The sequence below is a fragment of the Xiphophorus maculatus genome, chromosome 10 (assembly GCF_002775205.1).
Source record: "Xiphophorus maculatus strain JP 163 A chromosome 10, X_maculatus-5.0-male, whole genome shotgun sequence".
Classification (NCBI taxonomy): domain Eukaryota; kingdom Metazoa; phylum Chordata; class Actinopteri; order Cyprinodontiformes; family Poeciliidae; genus Xiphophorus; species Xiphophorus maculatus.
Window position 1 is genome coordinate 23730898 of NC_036452.1, and position 16155 is coordinate 23747052.

The 16155-nt window shown below is 39.1% G+C and overlaps 1 protein-coding gene across 2 annotated transcripts; it reads right to left on the reverse strand.

The window, feature by feature from the left end:
- On the reverse strand, window positions 1–16000 carry usp42 (ubiquitin specific peptidase 42). 2 transcript variants are annotated; one of them, XM_014473571.2, is made up of 18 exons: window positions 15683–16000; window positions 13009–13255; window positions 12310–12516; window positions 12084–12194; window positions 11670–11769; window positions 10241–10308; window positions 10066–10136; window positions 9872–9954; window positions 9665–9776; window positions 9161–9301; window positions 8858–8958; window positions 7700–7865; window positions 6966–7601; window positions 6797–6873; window positions 4457–5509; window positions 1636–1931; window positions 1495–1552; window positions 1–1404 (listed from the first exon to the last, which is right to left on the reverse strand). In XM_014473571.2, exons 2-17 carry the CDS (start codon window positions 13244–13246, stop codon window positions 1497–1499), a joined length of 3516 nt encoding a protein of 1171 aa, XP_014329057.1. In that variant the 5' UTR covers window positions 13247–13255; window positions 15683–16000; the 3' UTR covers window positions 1–1404; window positions 1495–1496. The 2 variants fall into 2 exon arrangements, with proteins under 2 accessions (XP_014329057.1, XP_023196527.1); XM_023340759.1 differs by having other exon boundaries at window positions 4457–5530.
- Between the last annotated feature and the right edge of the window lie 155 nt (window positions 16001–16155).

Genomic DNA, 16155 nt, shown 5'->3' on the forward strand with positions numbered 1-16155 from the left:
AAGAGGAGATAAACAGCTTGTGTGTTATTTGACCAAACCTGAATATAGTGGACGTGTGGGAAGTTTACCGTCTACATTTAAATGGAACGAGAAAATATGTTTGTTCAACAAGAAGGCTTCGGTACAATCAATCAATTCTCTATAATACAAAAGGTAAATAAATCCAACATATCAATCAACGTTTGTCATTCAACACAGCTTGTAAACAAAGTCCAAAGACAGAAATTACAATTTCTGACATTAACAAATGTATTTAAGGCTTTTACCTTACACAATGTATAAATTCAGACATGCTAAAATAAAAAGGTATAACAGCAGTTTCCTCAACTTCTTCCTAAAGTTGAAAAACAAAGAAAGAAATATCCTCCCTTTACCCCATCCTCACAATCCCACCCCCAAAATCTAACCATATCCATTAGTGACTTGTGTCCAGAGAATATGGTCAAAAATCAACACAAATCCTTCTACAGACAAAGCAAGAGGATCCTGATACAGGCTTTTTACTTATAAAAATAACTGATAGTACAGTTCAAAACTCAACTTCACAGTATATTTCATGATGCTAGAAGACACAAACTGTATTTTTATCTTTTTTCAAAACTAAACACAAATGGTCCACAGTTGTGAAAGAAAAAAATAATAAAACGCTTTTCTTTCTGAACACCTTAAAAAAAACAGGAGAAAGAAATGCAATTTAGAGAGAAAACTCAAACGGTTTAAAAAGGGCGTCTTAGGCGTCAAGAGGGGACATTGTTGCAAAAAAAAAAAAAAAAAAACAACAACTAAAAGCAGATAAATGTCCTCAAGTCTGTCCAGGGTTAACATGGAGGTATCACTCAACAAACCCATGTTCACACCACTGCATTCATCCGCCTCAATCAGAAACATGCCCCCCTCTGGTAGTTTGACCACAGGGTGGATTCGACAACAAAACAGGTGAGAAGTAAAAACATTGCAGCTGTGCAGATATGGTGACATCTTCAACATCTAAACATGAAGAGACTCAGTCTTTTTTACACAACACATTCTCCCTTTTGTTTCATTCTTATTTGAAGCATGTGGATAAGTGATTTCTGTTCCAAAGGGTTTGAGTCCTGAGTTCCGCTGAGCAGCAACTGAGATGTTTAAGCGCCAGGCTTGGTTTGTACTCAAATAACTATATATTATCATCTTTTAGATCTAAATGTTTAACAAGTGATTTTGTTGGGTTTTTTTAACCGTAGGAGAATAATCGTAGATAAAGGAACACTGTTAAAATTTGTACTTTTGCACATTTAAAACAATAGTACTGTTTAAAAAAAACAAAAACAAAACTGATTTATTCCCAGTGAAGAAGCACCACTTCAAATAGTTTTGTGATATCATTCCTCTGCTGTTGTCAAATGTTGCAGGTGGGTGAGGGGTCTGTAAGGAGAAACAAACACGGAGTTGTTACATTGACTGAGCGTCTGAGCTGAGCTCCAGGTGGAATCTTTACAGCGGGTTGGTACTCACAGTCACTGCTTGAGGCCACTGGAGCATCCGTGGAAGTCACCGTTGGTTCGACCATTTCCTGAGAAACAGGACAACCTCTCAAGTCTAATTGTGACACGAAACATGTTTAACTTCAGTGAGCAGCTGTGAATGTGGCAGTACCTGTGTGTCCGTTGAGATGTTGGTGAGCTGAATGGTTTGAGAGGGCGTTGTGGTGAGGTGGGAGAGGCTGGTCCCTGCTGCCATCGCTGCAGTCTGTGCGCTGACGTTTCTCCGGTAAAAAGTCTTTGTCATACCTGGAGTCCTTGGTGTCAGAGTGATGGCGCTTCCGGTTCTCTCTTTCTTTGCTGCTTCTGTTGGTGTGGCCCCGTCCGGAATCGGAGTCGCTGTCCCTGTGCCGCCTCTTCTTCTTTTTCTTCTTCCTGCTCTCGGTGGCTCTGTCTGAATCCGGGTCAGAGCTTCAAGTAGAGACAGGGGAAAAACAAAACTAAACTGAATAATCCATTCGACAATCCAAGAGTCAGTCATTTTGTATGGCACCCTCCCAAAAACAGGGGTGGAAATTAGCCCCCGCCACTGGCCAAACGCGGGTAAAAGTATGAGGTGGCGTGTAAATTGGAGCAACGCACCCGCCACCGCAGCAGGTTGACAATTTGAACAGGAAAAAAAAAGCTGTTCAGTTTGAACTTCTGTCCAGGCCCAGGGCAGGAGTGACTGACTGGACTACAGACTGATGCACATACTGTATATGGGACGGACCTAGGCTGTCATAATTTAACAAAAAAGTATATCAAATATAATTTTTATTGACCACGGCAGCCCATTGGTTGATTTCATTGACGGACATTTGGCTAATCCAATGAAATCCCTCAGTTCTCCTTGGCCCGCCCCTCCCCACCAAAGTTATAAATAGCACCATTTCAGCTAACCGGAGTCCGAGAAAAGTGAGTGGATACGAGACGGGACGGGTCAGAAAAGTTACAACAACTAAAGCTAAAAAGCGCGTGAGCCCATTCAGAAAAATGTGTCAAACTAACCGATATGTTAATTACCACACAGTAACGTCACAGAGGGTATCACTACCGTTAAGGCGGGGAGGGAGAGAAGCTAACGCGAGAGGGCAGGGGGTGATGTAAAATACAGTAGTTTCCCAGACAAAACGGGAGACTTGACAGGTATGGAGATAACACAGGAACCATGACGGCCCGTGGAATTAATAATGAACACATGAAAACGTAATAAGTCAGGAACAACAAATAGAACAGTTAGAAAACAGCTTTTGATACCATTTATGTTTAAAAATTACTAGACATATCTTCAGTAAATACTATCTCGGGGAGTTGTATCCAAAATGTGGAAATGTTCAAAATAGGAAACGATCGCAAGAATGTTAGGGTTGTGTAGCTGAAGTTTGCTGTTAGTAATTACTTCAAGTGAACGTATTGCACTACACCTCTGTTAAGGTATCCATGCTTCATGTTAAATTAGTTTGTATTTTATATATGTATGGTAAACTTATTTTGAGTAAATTGGTTTTCATAAAGTTAAGAATAAATTATGTATTTTATGTCATTACTGGTGGGGTTTGTAATTGAAAGAAAAAAAACAAAACAGTGGCCGATAAAAAATCTTTTTTAATTTCTATCCCTGCCCAAAAACAGCACCATATTTTTTCTCCCCAGCTGTTTGGAGGAAAGAAAAACGTTACTGTGCTGCTCAGCTGGAAGAATGTAACTGCTCCTCTAATGCTTGCAAGAAGAAAAGAAAATCTCCCATACTACAACTATTCCTGCTCACAAAATCCATGAGCTGTCAGTGTGGAAACATAAGGAGCGCCATCTATCACTCTTAATAAGGTAATGCAGTTTAAATAAGGCCCATATGCAAAGTCAGCAAACAAAAGCTGTGACTCTGTTACAATAAAAAGCCAAAATACACAAACGTTTGATCATTTGCACAATTAACAATTATTACTACTAAAAGTAGATTTTTTTCCTAGATTTTCAATATACATAACAAATACACATTAAAAATAACATGAACATGTCTAGTCAGAGCGTTTTTAGTTATTTACAGATTCAGAATGTGTAGATTCGATGCTTTCCAGTGCTGTCAAACTATGGCTGAAACGATTCCTTGAGTGATTCGAGATCTCGATTATTAAAATTCTTTGGGGCAAATTAGCTACCTTGAAGGTTCGTTAAATTATGTTTTACTATTTATCGCACTGTGTTCCAACCGGGTGATTATTTATGTTGTACAATGCTTTCACTCCCACCTGTGAGTTGTTGACGGCTGACAAGTGCTAGCAACATAAAGTCCAGTTTTCAAGTGGGTTGACTAATGTGTTGGAGATGTTCATGAGTCATGTGTTTACTTCAAACTTGCAACTTATTGGGTGAATCCAAAACAAAAGCGCGTGTTTAGCCAATAAAGCCCAGTATGTTGATCAGCTATGAGTTTACTCTGACACAGCTCAAATTTACTCTGTAAATAAGCTGAATTCAAACATTATGTTTACGATTTGTAAACCTCTGAAATTGCTATTTAAAGCATGGATTGGTTTCTTCATCACTTGAACTAGCTTTGCAAAAAAAACAAAAAAACAGAAATTGGTGGATGTTATTCTTTATTCTCCAGTTCCTCTTTTGACTTGTTTATACATTTGCAGTGGCGCTTCACATATTACTTGGGCTGCATGATAATTGGAAAATGTAACTGTGATTTTATAGGTGAATATTGTGAGGTGTGGAAGTTGTGAAAGTTTAACCTTTCTGTGTTGTAGGGTTGATCTGTTCTGACCCACTCTACAGAACAAGTCTACAACAGCCTGACCTAAAAGCCTGAGTGTCCTAGAACTTTTTGACTCAGCTACATTGAGCCATCTAAACATTTCAAAGACATTTATAAGACACTTGAGTCCTAACATTAGGCAGCACCATGCTGTTGCTAGGGGACAAACCTTGATTTGAGCAGGTCTTACCTGCTCTCGTGGTGCATGTCTTTATCTTTTGACTTCTTTTTCTTCTTGCTTTTTTTGTGTTTTTTGGAGCGGCGGCCCTCTGAGCTGTCCTCTCTCTCCTTTCTTAGATGAGCAGCTGGCCTCTTGTCACTCGGCTCCTCCCTCTTAAGAGTGGAGTTAAAATTACAGAGGCGGTCCCAGGGGGGGGAAACCTTGGACTTGTTTATTTCTAGAGCAGTAGCAGCTGGGGAGGAACTCCTTTCTTCCCTATCCCACCCATTCCTTTTGTCCTTCATTGCCCAGGATTCCCGACCGTCCTTTTGCGACCGCCAGTAGCTGTGACACTCTTGAGGTTGTGGGTATCCCCTCCTCTCATGGCTCCCATCATACTTGTGGTAGTAATGGCTGGAATGGTACGAGCGCCGGTCGCGGTCGTGCTCCCAGGAGTGCGAGCCGAGTCGTTCCTTGCGGCGGTCGAAGTCCCAGTAGCTCCGTTCGGGAGGAAATCGATCCCTGTAGGAGCGATGGTGATCCCGGTAGTCTCGCCTATACCGATGGCGATCGCTGTAACTTTCTCGTGGTGGACTTCTGTCCCTGTAGTGTTTGTCTCTGTCTTTGCTATAGTCAGAGTAGAATCTGTCTCTGTCCCTGTCATGGGAGGACTGCCTTTCATGGCCTCTAGAACCGGGCTTGGACTGGCTCTGCCCCTTGTTCTCTGTACCACCGTCTGTCCGTGCTGATGGACCGTTGGTCTGCGAGGAATCCTTAACTTCTTCCTCGGTTTTGCTAATGTTCTGAGCAGCTGTAGAGATCCCATTAACACTTTGACAGCAGACTGGCTCTGAGGGGAAGGCTGACAGGTCTCTGGGTGCAACAGCGTGCGTCTTGGAAGTAGTAGCTGAAGGTGAGGAGCTAACAGGAGAGGATGAGGTGTGGTGAGGAGGAGGAAGAGGTTCAGGCAGCGTTTTAGCCCTTTCATCAACAGCAGCAGAGAGGGGCTCTCTTTCATTAGCAGCAGGAGGAGCGCTCTGAGCTGAACAGGTCTGCGATGAGGCCGGGTCAACCAGCTCTTTGCTGGGAACACAAAGAACAGAACTGTTTGAGATAAGCTTCATGGTTCACAGAGTATCTGTAGTAGGGATGTACCGATGCACTTTGTTCACTTCCATTACCAATACAGATATCTAAGGTTTAGTATTGGTAGATAGTTTTTTTTTTGTTTTGGACAAGAGTTTCTTTTTTGGATAATGTGTAGTTATTTAGTTTCCATGAGGGAACAATAAAGTATTTTTGAATTTAAATTTCAAATAATAAATCATGACGTTGCTCGGGGGACAAGACATAGAATTAGACTGAATAGATGTGTGTTTATGGATCAGGGAGATTGCAAAGATTTAGGGGATAAAAAATCAGTTGAAAAAAATAAGGCAATTATTAATTGCAGCATCTTGCAAGAGCATTCAAATTAATATATATTTTGTGAGTTTATGTGACAAACCATGTTGAGTTTGTATTTGGTCCCATTTACTCCATCCCATATTGTCTAAATAAAGTGAGCTTGCCTTCCGTCAGAGGTCACCTGATCAGAAAGGAGAGTCCCATCATGTTTAGTCTCAGTATTAACACTGAATTCTTTACTGACATAAAAATATAACAAAATGTTGTCAAATGTGCAAAGCTGGTAAAGAAATGCCCCGTAAGTTATGAAGATGGAATTGTAGCAAATGGTTGCTCTTCCATTTGCTACAATTGAATTTTTATCACAATTCATTTACCCGAGTATCGACTCAAGAATGCTGAATGAATATGCACAGCACACTTTTCAGATGTTTGAACAATGCTGAAAGTTATTTATTTTATATTAGAAATATCTAATCACGTATCCTTATTTTAAAAAAAGCTTTTCCCATACTTCAAGCTTGAGACAAAGTTAATTATATTATAAAAGGCTGTTTACTAAATGCCTACATTTAAGTTTGCTTAGTAATAAAAAAAACTAGTGAAAGGTGTTATTTTTCATTTGCTTTTGTAGATTAAAAAAACATTTAATAGATCAAATGTTTCCTTATTAAAAACAGGAACTACTGACTAGCAATCTCTCTTTCACATATTTCTTTTACTGACTTCTACAGAACAGGACAATTTTACATTTGATTATGGACTTGATCTGCAGAATAACTGATAGATCACTGATTACTAAAATAGTTATTTTCGAATAGCCCTAAAATGCTTTGAGCCTTAGGACTGTAACATGTCTATAGGTGCATAAATACTTATGCAAAGGACTTTGTTGTTACTGTTGAAATGTAAAATGAAATGTTATGTTGAAATGTAAACATGAATCAGGCACATTAATCTTACTTGGGTTCATTGTGGTCACTGCCAAGTCCATTGGCAACAGCATTCACAGCTGAACTGTCCTGATTATGGATGGATCCCTGAGGAGCACACAACGCCATTACTACTGACATCACACTATTCTAGCAACAGATCCTTTGCATATTTTACAGATCACACATGCATAATTTACCTTCTCATGTGTGTTGTGTCCGTTAACTTTGTGGTGCCCATTAAATTGTCCATTTTGGTTTGTTTTCGTAAATTCAGAGGTTGACCCATTCACTTCACTGCTGTTATAACAGACATCTATTTCACCATTTGTGTTTTTAGAAGAAGAGGCACACACATCTCCTGTTCCATTAGTTCCCTTCGTCTGAGGCTTGGATATGCAGCCAGCATCCTGAGTGGTACCGTTCTCCTGGTCGGATTCTTCAGAGGACTCTTGACTGTACGGCACCAGTAAAGACGACCCGTTGCCCCTGGCGGGTTGGTCGCCGTTACTGCTGGGTGTGCCGTTAAAGTGGTTTAGCTGACGCGGAACAAAGTGAACGTCTGAGGTAGACTGCGAGGAAGATAACGAGCTGGAGGAGGAGCTGCTTGCAGAGGATGGGTGGCTGTAGGCGGATGAGGAAGATGCTCGGTTCTGTTTGCCTTGTCCAATAAAAAACGAAAGCTTCTGTCGTTTCTCTTGGTCTGGGATGGATGTGGGTCGGCTGATTGAGGAAGAAGCCAGGCCGTGGCTGGGTTTGCCAACTGCACTGCTGCTGGCCTTAGAACTGCTGGGATAGTCCCTCAAAGACCCATTCCCATTAACATGGAGAGTGTTCTGAGGCACAAGGAAAACAAAGAACAAAAGAGGATCACATGCTTGAATCTTTAATAATAACTAATCCTCAAACATCAGAGGGAACTCTTTAGCCCTACCTTGGTCATGTGTGGTGGTAGTTGGGGGCCGATGAAGCCAGTGTTGCCGTGGTGAACGGCGGTGTGGATACGAGGAGTTACCACCGGCCGGGGAGACGACTGACCAGACATACCTGGGTTATGGCTCATGTTGCTGAATTCCCCAGTTTTCTTCACATTACACGACCTGACAACAACAAAATGCAAGCCAATATTTTATTCATCATGTTTGAATTTTTTTTTTTTTAAAGTTGCATCTGAAATATCTTTTATTACTAAACTATAATATTACAATAGCAATAAAAGAACAAAGTAAAAAATGTCAGAATCCTTAGATAATTTTACACAAATATCCACTTTGGTTACTTATAATATCTCACTGATAGAAGATATGGTAAAACTCTTTATGTGCCTCTCAACCTGCCTGCTTGGTGATGTGCTGAACCCTAAATATAATTTTATTGTCTTGTAAATCTTTTGTAGATTATGTCAATATCTACATTTATTGACCCTTAAATAGACAGGACAAACTCATAAATAATATATTATGTTAATAACTACAAGTCATTTTAAGGTTACAGTCTGCATTATAAAATTTGAAGTAAATGGATTCTTTTAGAGGTGCACTTATCACAGCACTCAGTCCTGTCCTATTCATTTCCAGTTCAACATTATATTTGACAATCAAATTATTAGCTAATTAAAACAATTTTATGATCTTTTGGAGGGATGCCCACCTCAGCTTCTAACTTACTTACAGACTTATTGATTCAGAGAAATAACTTTCCATTTAAATCTGCCAGGTATGTGGATAAATTGGGGATTAACAGTGTTAGATGTGAGCAGAAAATGCTGGTCATACATCACTTCTTTAGAGAACAAACACTTTGAGCAGCGATGAACTGAAACCAAATCTCACAAGCATCATTGTTGCCATTTCTGAATAAACATCCTAACCTTAACTGCTTCAACAGTTGGTCATTTTTAAATTGCTTCTACATATTTTAATATAAAAACACCACCTAATGTTTGTTAATATTAATATTTCCATCCCAGTTTCTTAACCTATTGGAGGGTTGGAGTCTTTTTATCACAATTCATTTTACCTACAATGAATATTCTGTTCTGTCCATTTCCTATTTGTAATGTTGGACCCTTGCTGAGTCATGGTTTACTCACTTAATGTAGAAAAGGACGTAGGCCTGTTGGTTGAGGACTGAGCGGATGTCGCTCACAGAGACAGACGAGTCGTTCATCTGGTACCACTGACCGTTGCTGGCCTGTCACAAAACACAGAGGAACACTTTGATTCCATTTCAGAAAATGAAATGAAACGTTGAAACATAATGAAAGCAGCTAAACATTCAGCACAAACAAAGCAAAGCTGAACTATGCATTTGCAGGTTGATGCGTTTTGTGTTCCATCTCTCTGTATGTAGATGTGTGTACAAGGCCAAAGCAGCGTTCTGACAGATGATTCACCTTAATGTAGCAGAAGTAATGGCCAGCGTGGCAGCTGAAGCCGGAGTGGACCAGCACAGCGTACAGGCCGTAGATCTGAGGCTCTCCTTGAGACTGGGACATGAAGGGCCGCAGCTCCAGGTACTCTGGATATTTAACATCCTAGTAAAGACAAAAAAAACTGTTGACTTTGCTCCGTTTCGCTAATCAGGACCATCATTATTGAAAATGATGCATATTGTAGCTAACAGCAATAAAAAGCACATTATCTAGCAGGTATTTTGACAGAGCTCTGGTCCGTGAGCGTCCACAAGGGACAGGTATGCTTTTATTTACATTTCTTTATTTACAATTGATTTTTTATAATTCTCATTATCACTTTTATTTGAAAAACATGAGAATTTTTTGAGGGACTCATTATTGCACTCTATTGTTAGTGCTGCCGATACTTTCTAATGCTATTCTTACATGAAGGTCTTAAAGGGCCGGTGCAGTATGTGATGTAATACACAGGAAGATCTGTACCTTTGTGATTTTTCCTCCAGTGAAGTTTGCAAATCGTTTTAGTGAGAGAGTGAGCACATTAGGACTGCGGTGGATTGTGAATCTCTTTGAGGCTGTAACCATTTTTTTGCACCTGAAAAAAAAAAGAAATTTGTTTTAATTAACATATTGATGCATAAACAGAAACATAAAAAATGAAGATCTGTGCTTAGAGGCTTGAAGAGTTACTTGGTGCACTTGTAGGCGTTTTCTCCATCCAGCTGTTCTGGTTTGACAAATTGCTCCAGAGCTTTGGAGACACTGGGTGCTGTCTACATGGAGGGAAAAAAAACAAAATCAAACATTTTATAGGTTCAGTATTAAGAAACAATTAATTATTTGGATTTGTTTGTCAATGGTGACAACGGATGTGGTCAGATTACCTTAATTTCCAGCGTGATGTCCAGAAAAGGATCAAATGTATCAGAAACTGATTTGCAGTTCAGACATTTCACTGAAAAAGAAACATTAGAAAGTTAACCAAATAACAAGATTCAACAATTTTTCTGCCATAAACAAAGAATAAAACAGGACAACAAATCAGCATTAATATCTCACCTCTGGACCTGAGGTACCCTCCAAACACTTGATGGATGAAAGTGGTGGCCTGCGTTTGCCTGTCCAATCTGCCACACAAGAAATGAGAGAAGTAATTTCATAAATGAGTCATGAATGTACTTGCATGTGGCTACAGAAGAACAGCTGCACATCTCCTGAATATCTAACAGACAGAGATCCTTCAAATACAACCCAATACAACCCTTCTGGCACAGCAGAAAGTGAAGAGGCAGTCCATTAATGTTCTTCACCTTGTGTTGTTTGAAATATTTTGGTTTTAGGTAAATTGAAGAATTAACAAATGTCAAATGTTTTCGTGTGTCATATATAACGCGACGCAATTACCCAAAATAAACATTGACAGAAAAATAGAGCTCACGCAACAAAACCAAAAATATGATCATCATATGCCATAAATCTTAAGATTTGTAACTATGGCAAAATAACTTTCACAAAAATAGCTTATAGATTGGGGAAATATTAATTTGTTGAACACAAAGTGTAATTTTAAATAACAGCCAACTGATTTAATATTTTTTTGTAAGGGTGCACTGATTGCAGTTTTCTGCTCTGTCACTGATCTTTAAAATCCTGACTTGCTGATTCTGATTTTGGCCCATATCTTTTTTTTTTAATAACTGATGCTGTCGGGTGTTATAAGGTTACACACCTTTAAGGATCCAATCTCACTTTATTGGAAAACACTAAACAAACATGTATCAACTGCACATGAAGTATTGCTCTCAGATAAAAATAAAAAGTTTAGAGTATCTCTGTCCAAACGACTAAGAAAATAAAAAATTTAAAAAAAAAAAAAAAAAAAAAACGCCCCCGTTTTTTAAGTCTGTAATTTTTCACATCTTAACTTGAACAGGTTAGAGACTAAATATCTGTTTTGAGCCTCTTACCAAAACTAAAGAGCACAGAAGTATTTATTTGTATAAAATCAAAAGGTTTGTGATTTATTGATGACTAACAAAATAACTTAAAGCACTAATAAACTGTCCTAAGTTTATTAGGACACTTATAAATACTTATAAAGAATTTTGTTTTTCTTGTGGTACAAAAAAAATTGCCCAAATGCAGCAGCTTTATGACTATTTAAATGTAGATAGGATTGGTTTTTACATGCAAGTATTAGTGCACCTCTAGTTATTTTGCTTTTTATAAATCAGTCAAGTCTGAGGAACAGATTCATTTTGACTGGAAAATGTACAAGTGTCCATCTGAACTCAGTACCTCAACTGCAATTGTAATTAAATGTAAGATTTTTCCATTAGTAGTAAAAGAACATTTATGAATGGTGTCTTTGGCCAAAAAAAGACTTGATAGAGATCCTTAATTAAACAGAACTCTGTGGTCCACCGTGGGGTAAAAATACCACCTTTAAAAAAATGCTGTAATTAGCCACAAGTGTAATCACACTCACTTGGTTCCAGGTAAGCAGGACTTTTGCATAGCGTCCACTGTGTACCGCAGGAACTCATGAGCATCCTCCTGGCTTCCATAGCGGAAGTGCTTTGCAATTCCTTTTGAAGGGGGGGAAGAGTACATTCATAACAAAATCATCAAAATGCAAGGAAATATCTGGCTGTAATTAAGCACAGGACTGTTCCATTGTTGCTTGTTTCATAATTGGTTACTGTATTATGTTTTTTATCCTGTGAAGGACTTTTTATTGGTGTAGCACCTTAATGAAATGTGCTACACAAATAAACCTGGCTTGAAAACATAAGAAAAAAGGTTTTTTTTCCCCATCTGCCAATTCTATCACAATCAGAAGATTTCCCTCCATAAATGACAAGAGGTGACAGTAGTTTTAGCACCAACACCACCTACTTACTTTTAAGCTCATTGAGGACACCGATGGGCTTAATGACATTCCCAGAGTTAGCAAAAACCTGAATGATGTGGTTTTGCATGGTGCACATCATGCAGAATCCAGGCTCATGACCTAAAAGAGAAAGATTAATACATAAAACTACATTAAAAATGCTCAAAAAAACTAAGACAACTGATTATTTTTAGGTCAATCTGTTGCAATAAAAACACCAAAAGACTGAGCCTACAGGTTTTGGAGTGCTCCCTTGACAGCATGAAATTGGCTAGCGGTGGAGTGTAGGTGAGGCACTGCAGGGCTGAGTTGAGGAAGCATGTGTTCCCCATGTTCTGCAGGCCGGCACCAATGCGGTGAACTTGGATCCACTTCAGGCTGAGCCGCTCTGGAGGAAACAGGACCTTCTGAGGCAGCTCTATGCCATCTTCACTGCTCATCACTGGGCAAACATGACAAGAGCTACAGTCACAATCAGCGCAGAAAGTTTCTTTTGTTTCTAATTTTAGCTCAACCCAGCGACTGCATCACAGGCTTAAGTTGATTGATTGTGCTCCTGCTTTTAAACTAGCTGTTATGTAACTGGATGAATGAAAGAGCTGAAGGAGAACAAAACGCCCACATGAAGCAACGCGTCACACATGAGAAAACCATAAGCAGAGTGCAGCTTTTTAATTATTCACAAGTCATAATACAACCAATTTTACTTTGTTTTGTAGAAATACCAGCATATATATTTCTGAAGTGCGTCCTGTATATTTGTGTATAAGTCAACACTGTAAATCACCATTTTTCACTAGACTAGAAAAACAAACTATTAGCTAAAGCTGGTTTGGTGTGTATTAGTCCTGTTTGATCACATGCATCAGGTAACTCGGTGTTTGCTCTGACAGAGGTGTGTGTCACTCATGCAGGTTCAGGTGTTTCCCCGTACCATGGTCCTTGGGGCGGTCCATAGAGGCGGGTGTGCCGTTATAGACGGCAGCACCGGGGGTCGGACCCAGGCAGCCTCCTGAAGGCTTAAGCCTAGGAGAGTCACCGGGCATGCTGGGACCCACAGCCCAGCTGCTGGAACAACTGCCGTCCATCCCCACGTCTCCACTGGTGAAGGATCGGTTAAATCCAACTGACTCGTGGTCAGATTTTTCTGACAATCTGTCAACTATGGTCATTGTTCATAGCTGCATAGACACAAACAGAATCATACAACTTTAAAAGCTGCAGACAAGACAAGAATACAGCTTTAATCTGTAGTATTTGGAAAGAAGCAACAGCAAGAATAAAGGTATCAATAACAAAACAATTGACATTAGGCCAATAATAGGACTTAATTTTCTGTGAAAAAGATAAAGCTGTACATCTAAGCTTACAGCTGTTTTGGGAGAAAAAGGACGTCTGGTACAACTTCCTTTGGTTTGGAACTACCAGAGGGACTAACGGCTAGCGGTGGACATTTATTAGGATTAATTTCTTATAATAATTAGAATTTATTGTTGTCATGATGAATTCCACTTAATGTTGTTTAACCACTCGCTCTCCAAACTGTTTGGATTACTAGTTAAGCTTTTTTTTTTTACACTGTTCATTCAATAAATCTGAAAATATGACTAGATGCAGTTACTGTGTGTGGTCTAGTGATACAAATCGCACTTTTTCTAAAGAAACCGATTACTAGTGGGAATGTTTTCAGGAGAAGTATTTGTGTTTGTGTTGCTATGATTGCTGTGCCATGCAGTTACAGCCACACATTTACCTAAAACATAGTAATAAAAAGTTCTTAATGTAATTTTTATTGTTACCACAATAATACCACAAACTATTGTGGTAAAACTTTAAGTCCATAACAACCACCCCTACTAAAGACAGACATGGTGTGTCTGTATTTAAGATGAATTTGGAGAAGACATGGAAACTCTCCTGACATTTTGTGGTTTGTTACTAAGGAAATCAGTGGGTATTGTAGGCACCAGCACCGCTCGCGACCCAGTAGGGATAAACATGTAAGAAAATGGATGGATGGATGGATGGATTAAGCTTTGGCCAGTTACAGGTATAAACTGTAACTGGCCAAAGCTCACTTTGGCCAGTTACTTTTGCATTTTCAGTCATACTGTTTTTAGAATTTAAATTGAGTTGAATAAGAATCCAGAAACAGACTGGAAGAGCACAAAAAAGCTTCAAATGAAATACTTTTGGTTGTTTATTTTAACCCAAACAAAGCAGGAGTTCTCAATTTTGATACATTTAATGAATATTAGGAATAAATGATTTGTCAGTATTTGACCTGCCATCCTTAGCCGATTCTCATCTATGGCCGACTGATAAGTGCGTCAATAATATGTATTTCATATGTATTTAAGACTACATATGAAAATCCCTGTACGTGGTAAAGATAAGTTAACTAATTCAACATTTTAGTAGCAGGACAAAATGTGTTGCTAATTTGTTGTTTTTTTAAAAAAAGCAGTAAGATTGTATAAAATTGAGATTTTTGTAGTGATAATTTGTATCGATTCACTGAAGACAATATTTATTTAGCAGTATGCTGAATCAAAACTTTGGATTAAAGAAAATGTTTTAGACAATTCAAGACTTGAACTTGGCATCACAGGAAAACAAAACAAACAAAAAAAATCACTTAATTGTCCTGATCAGTTTGCCGCTGACATAGTACTTGCTACTTTTTCCCTTCAAAACTAAATTATGTATGACTATTTCACAATGTGAAATAATCATACATAATCATTGAAAAAAATGAGCAAAGTAGCTCAAAAAAATCTTTTTTTTATTTAGACTTTAAATAAAACAAATATTTAAAGTCTAAATTTGTTTTACGCGTCTGTAAAAAAAAATATCTAAAGATTTGGCGTATCAAGAAGAAAAAGTAAATATTACCTGTTAAAACTGATTAAATTTGAAACTTGTTGCGGGCGCAAGGGTTCCCAACTACCCCTGGAAGTTACACAACCCAGACGGGAACATTTCCTCGTTAGAAGCACGTTAAACTGCAGCTGTTCCCTCCCACCCGCTCCAACAGACAGACTAACATTGGCTAACAGACGGTAGCAAGGCCTTTAACACGCAGCGCCTTTAAAACCAAAAGAGAACACGCAGTAACGCTCAGCTCACGTAAGAGGGGTCCAGATGTGTGTACATTTTTTTTGCGAACATTGGAAAAAGACGGAGTTGTGATGAATAATCTGTTGCCAAACATTATAAAGGAGGCGGAGGATAGAAACGACAGCAGCGGCACAATTCCGGCTAATGCGGCTAACGGAGCAAGCTAGCTAGCAGTCTTAGTTGATGCTAGCTGACACCGTGATGAGTCCCGTGGCTAAGAAGTAGCATGTTAAAGAGACCTTGGCGGGCATGGTTTTAAATTGTACCGACTTCCATCAGTGTGGAGATTACAAACAGGTTGTCTAGTAGGATTATTGAAGAATGGGCTCCACACCGGCGGCTGTGTGCGTTTACTGCGTTGCTCTCCGACATGACATAGAGAACCGGTGTTGGGCTACTACAGCGAATTCCAGCGGTTTGGTCCAACTAATGTACCTCTGTTATCCACCAGTTCTAACATTAGACCGTAAAAACAAATCAGCACTCACCTGGAGTCTGTTATGAACACCTTAATAGCGGTTTTAAATCCATTTCTTATTTCCAGCGGGTGTCCGCCGGTGAACAATGACGTAGCTAATTGCCCCACGGCTACATCCGGGTACCTGCCATGAAACGACGTCTGTGATAGGTCCATCCGACACATATCCGTGAAGAACGTGTTTCGGAAATATCCGACGCATGTTCTTAACTCTGACCTTATTGTGCCTTTTCCACTACAGTGACAATCTAGCAAGCACTACAAACACGAATATTTCAGCACAAATACGATGAAATGATATTTTCCGAAAACTTTTGTGGTCAGAGCGAATCGCATTACATGTAGCCTGTACAAAATCATCTTTTAAAAACTGAGATTGAATAAACTTGCGATAAGAGCATAAAAAGATGTTAGAAAAAAAATCAAAGTACTTTTACATTGTACGGAGCTCCGCAACATTGAAACTGTCCTGTGAATGGGAGA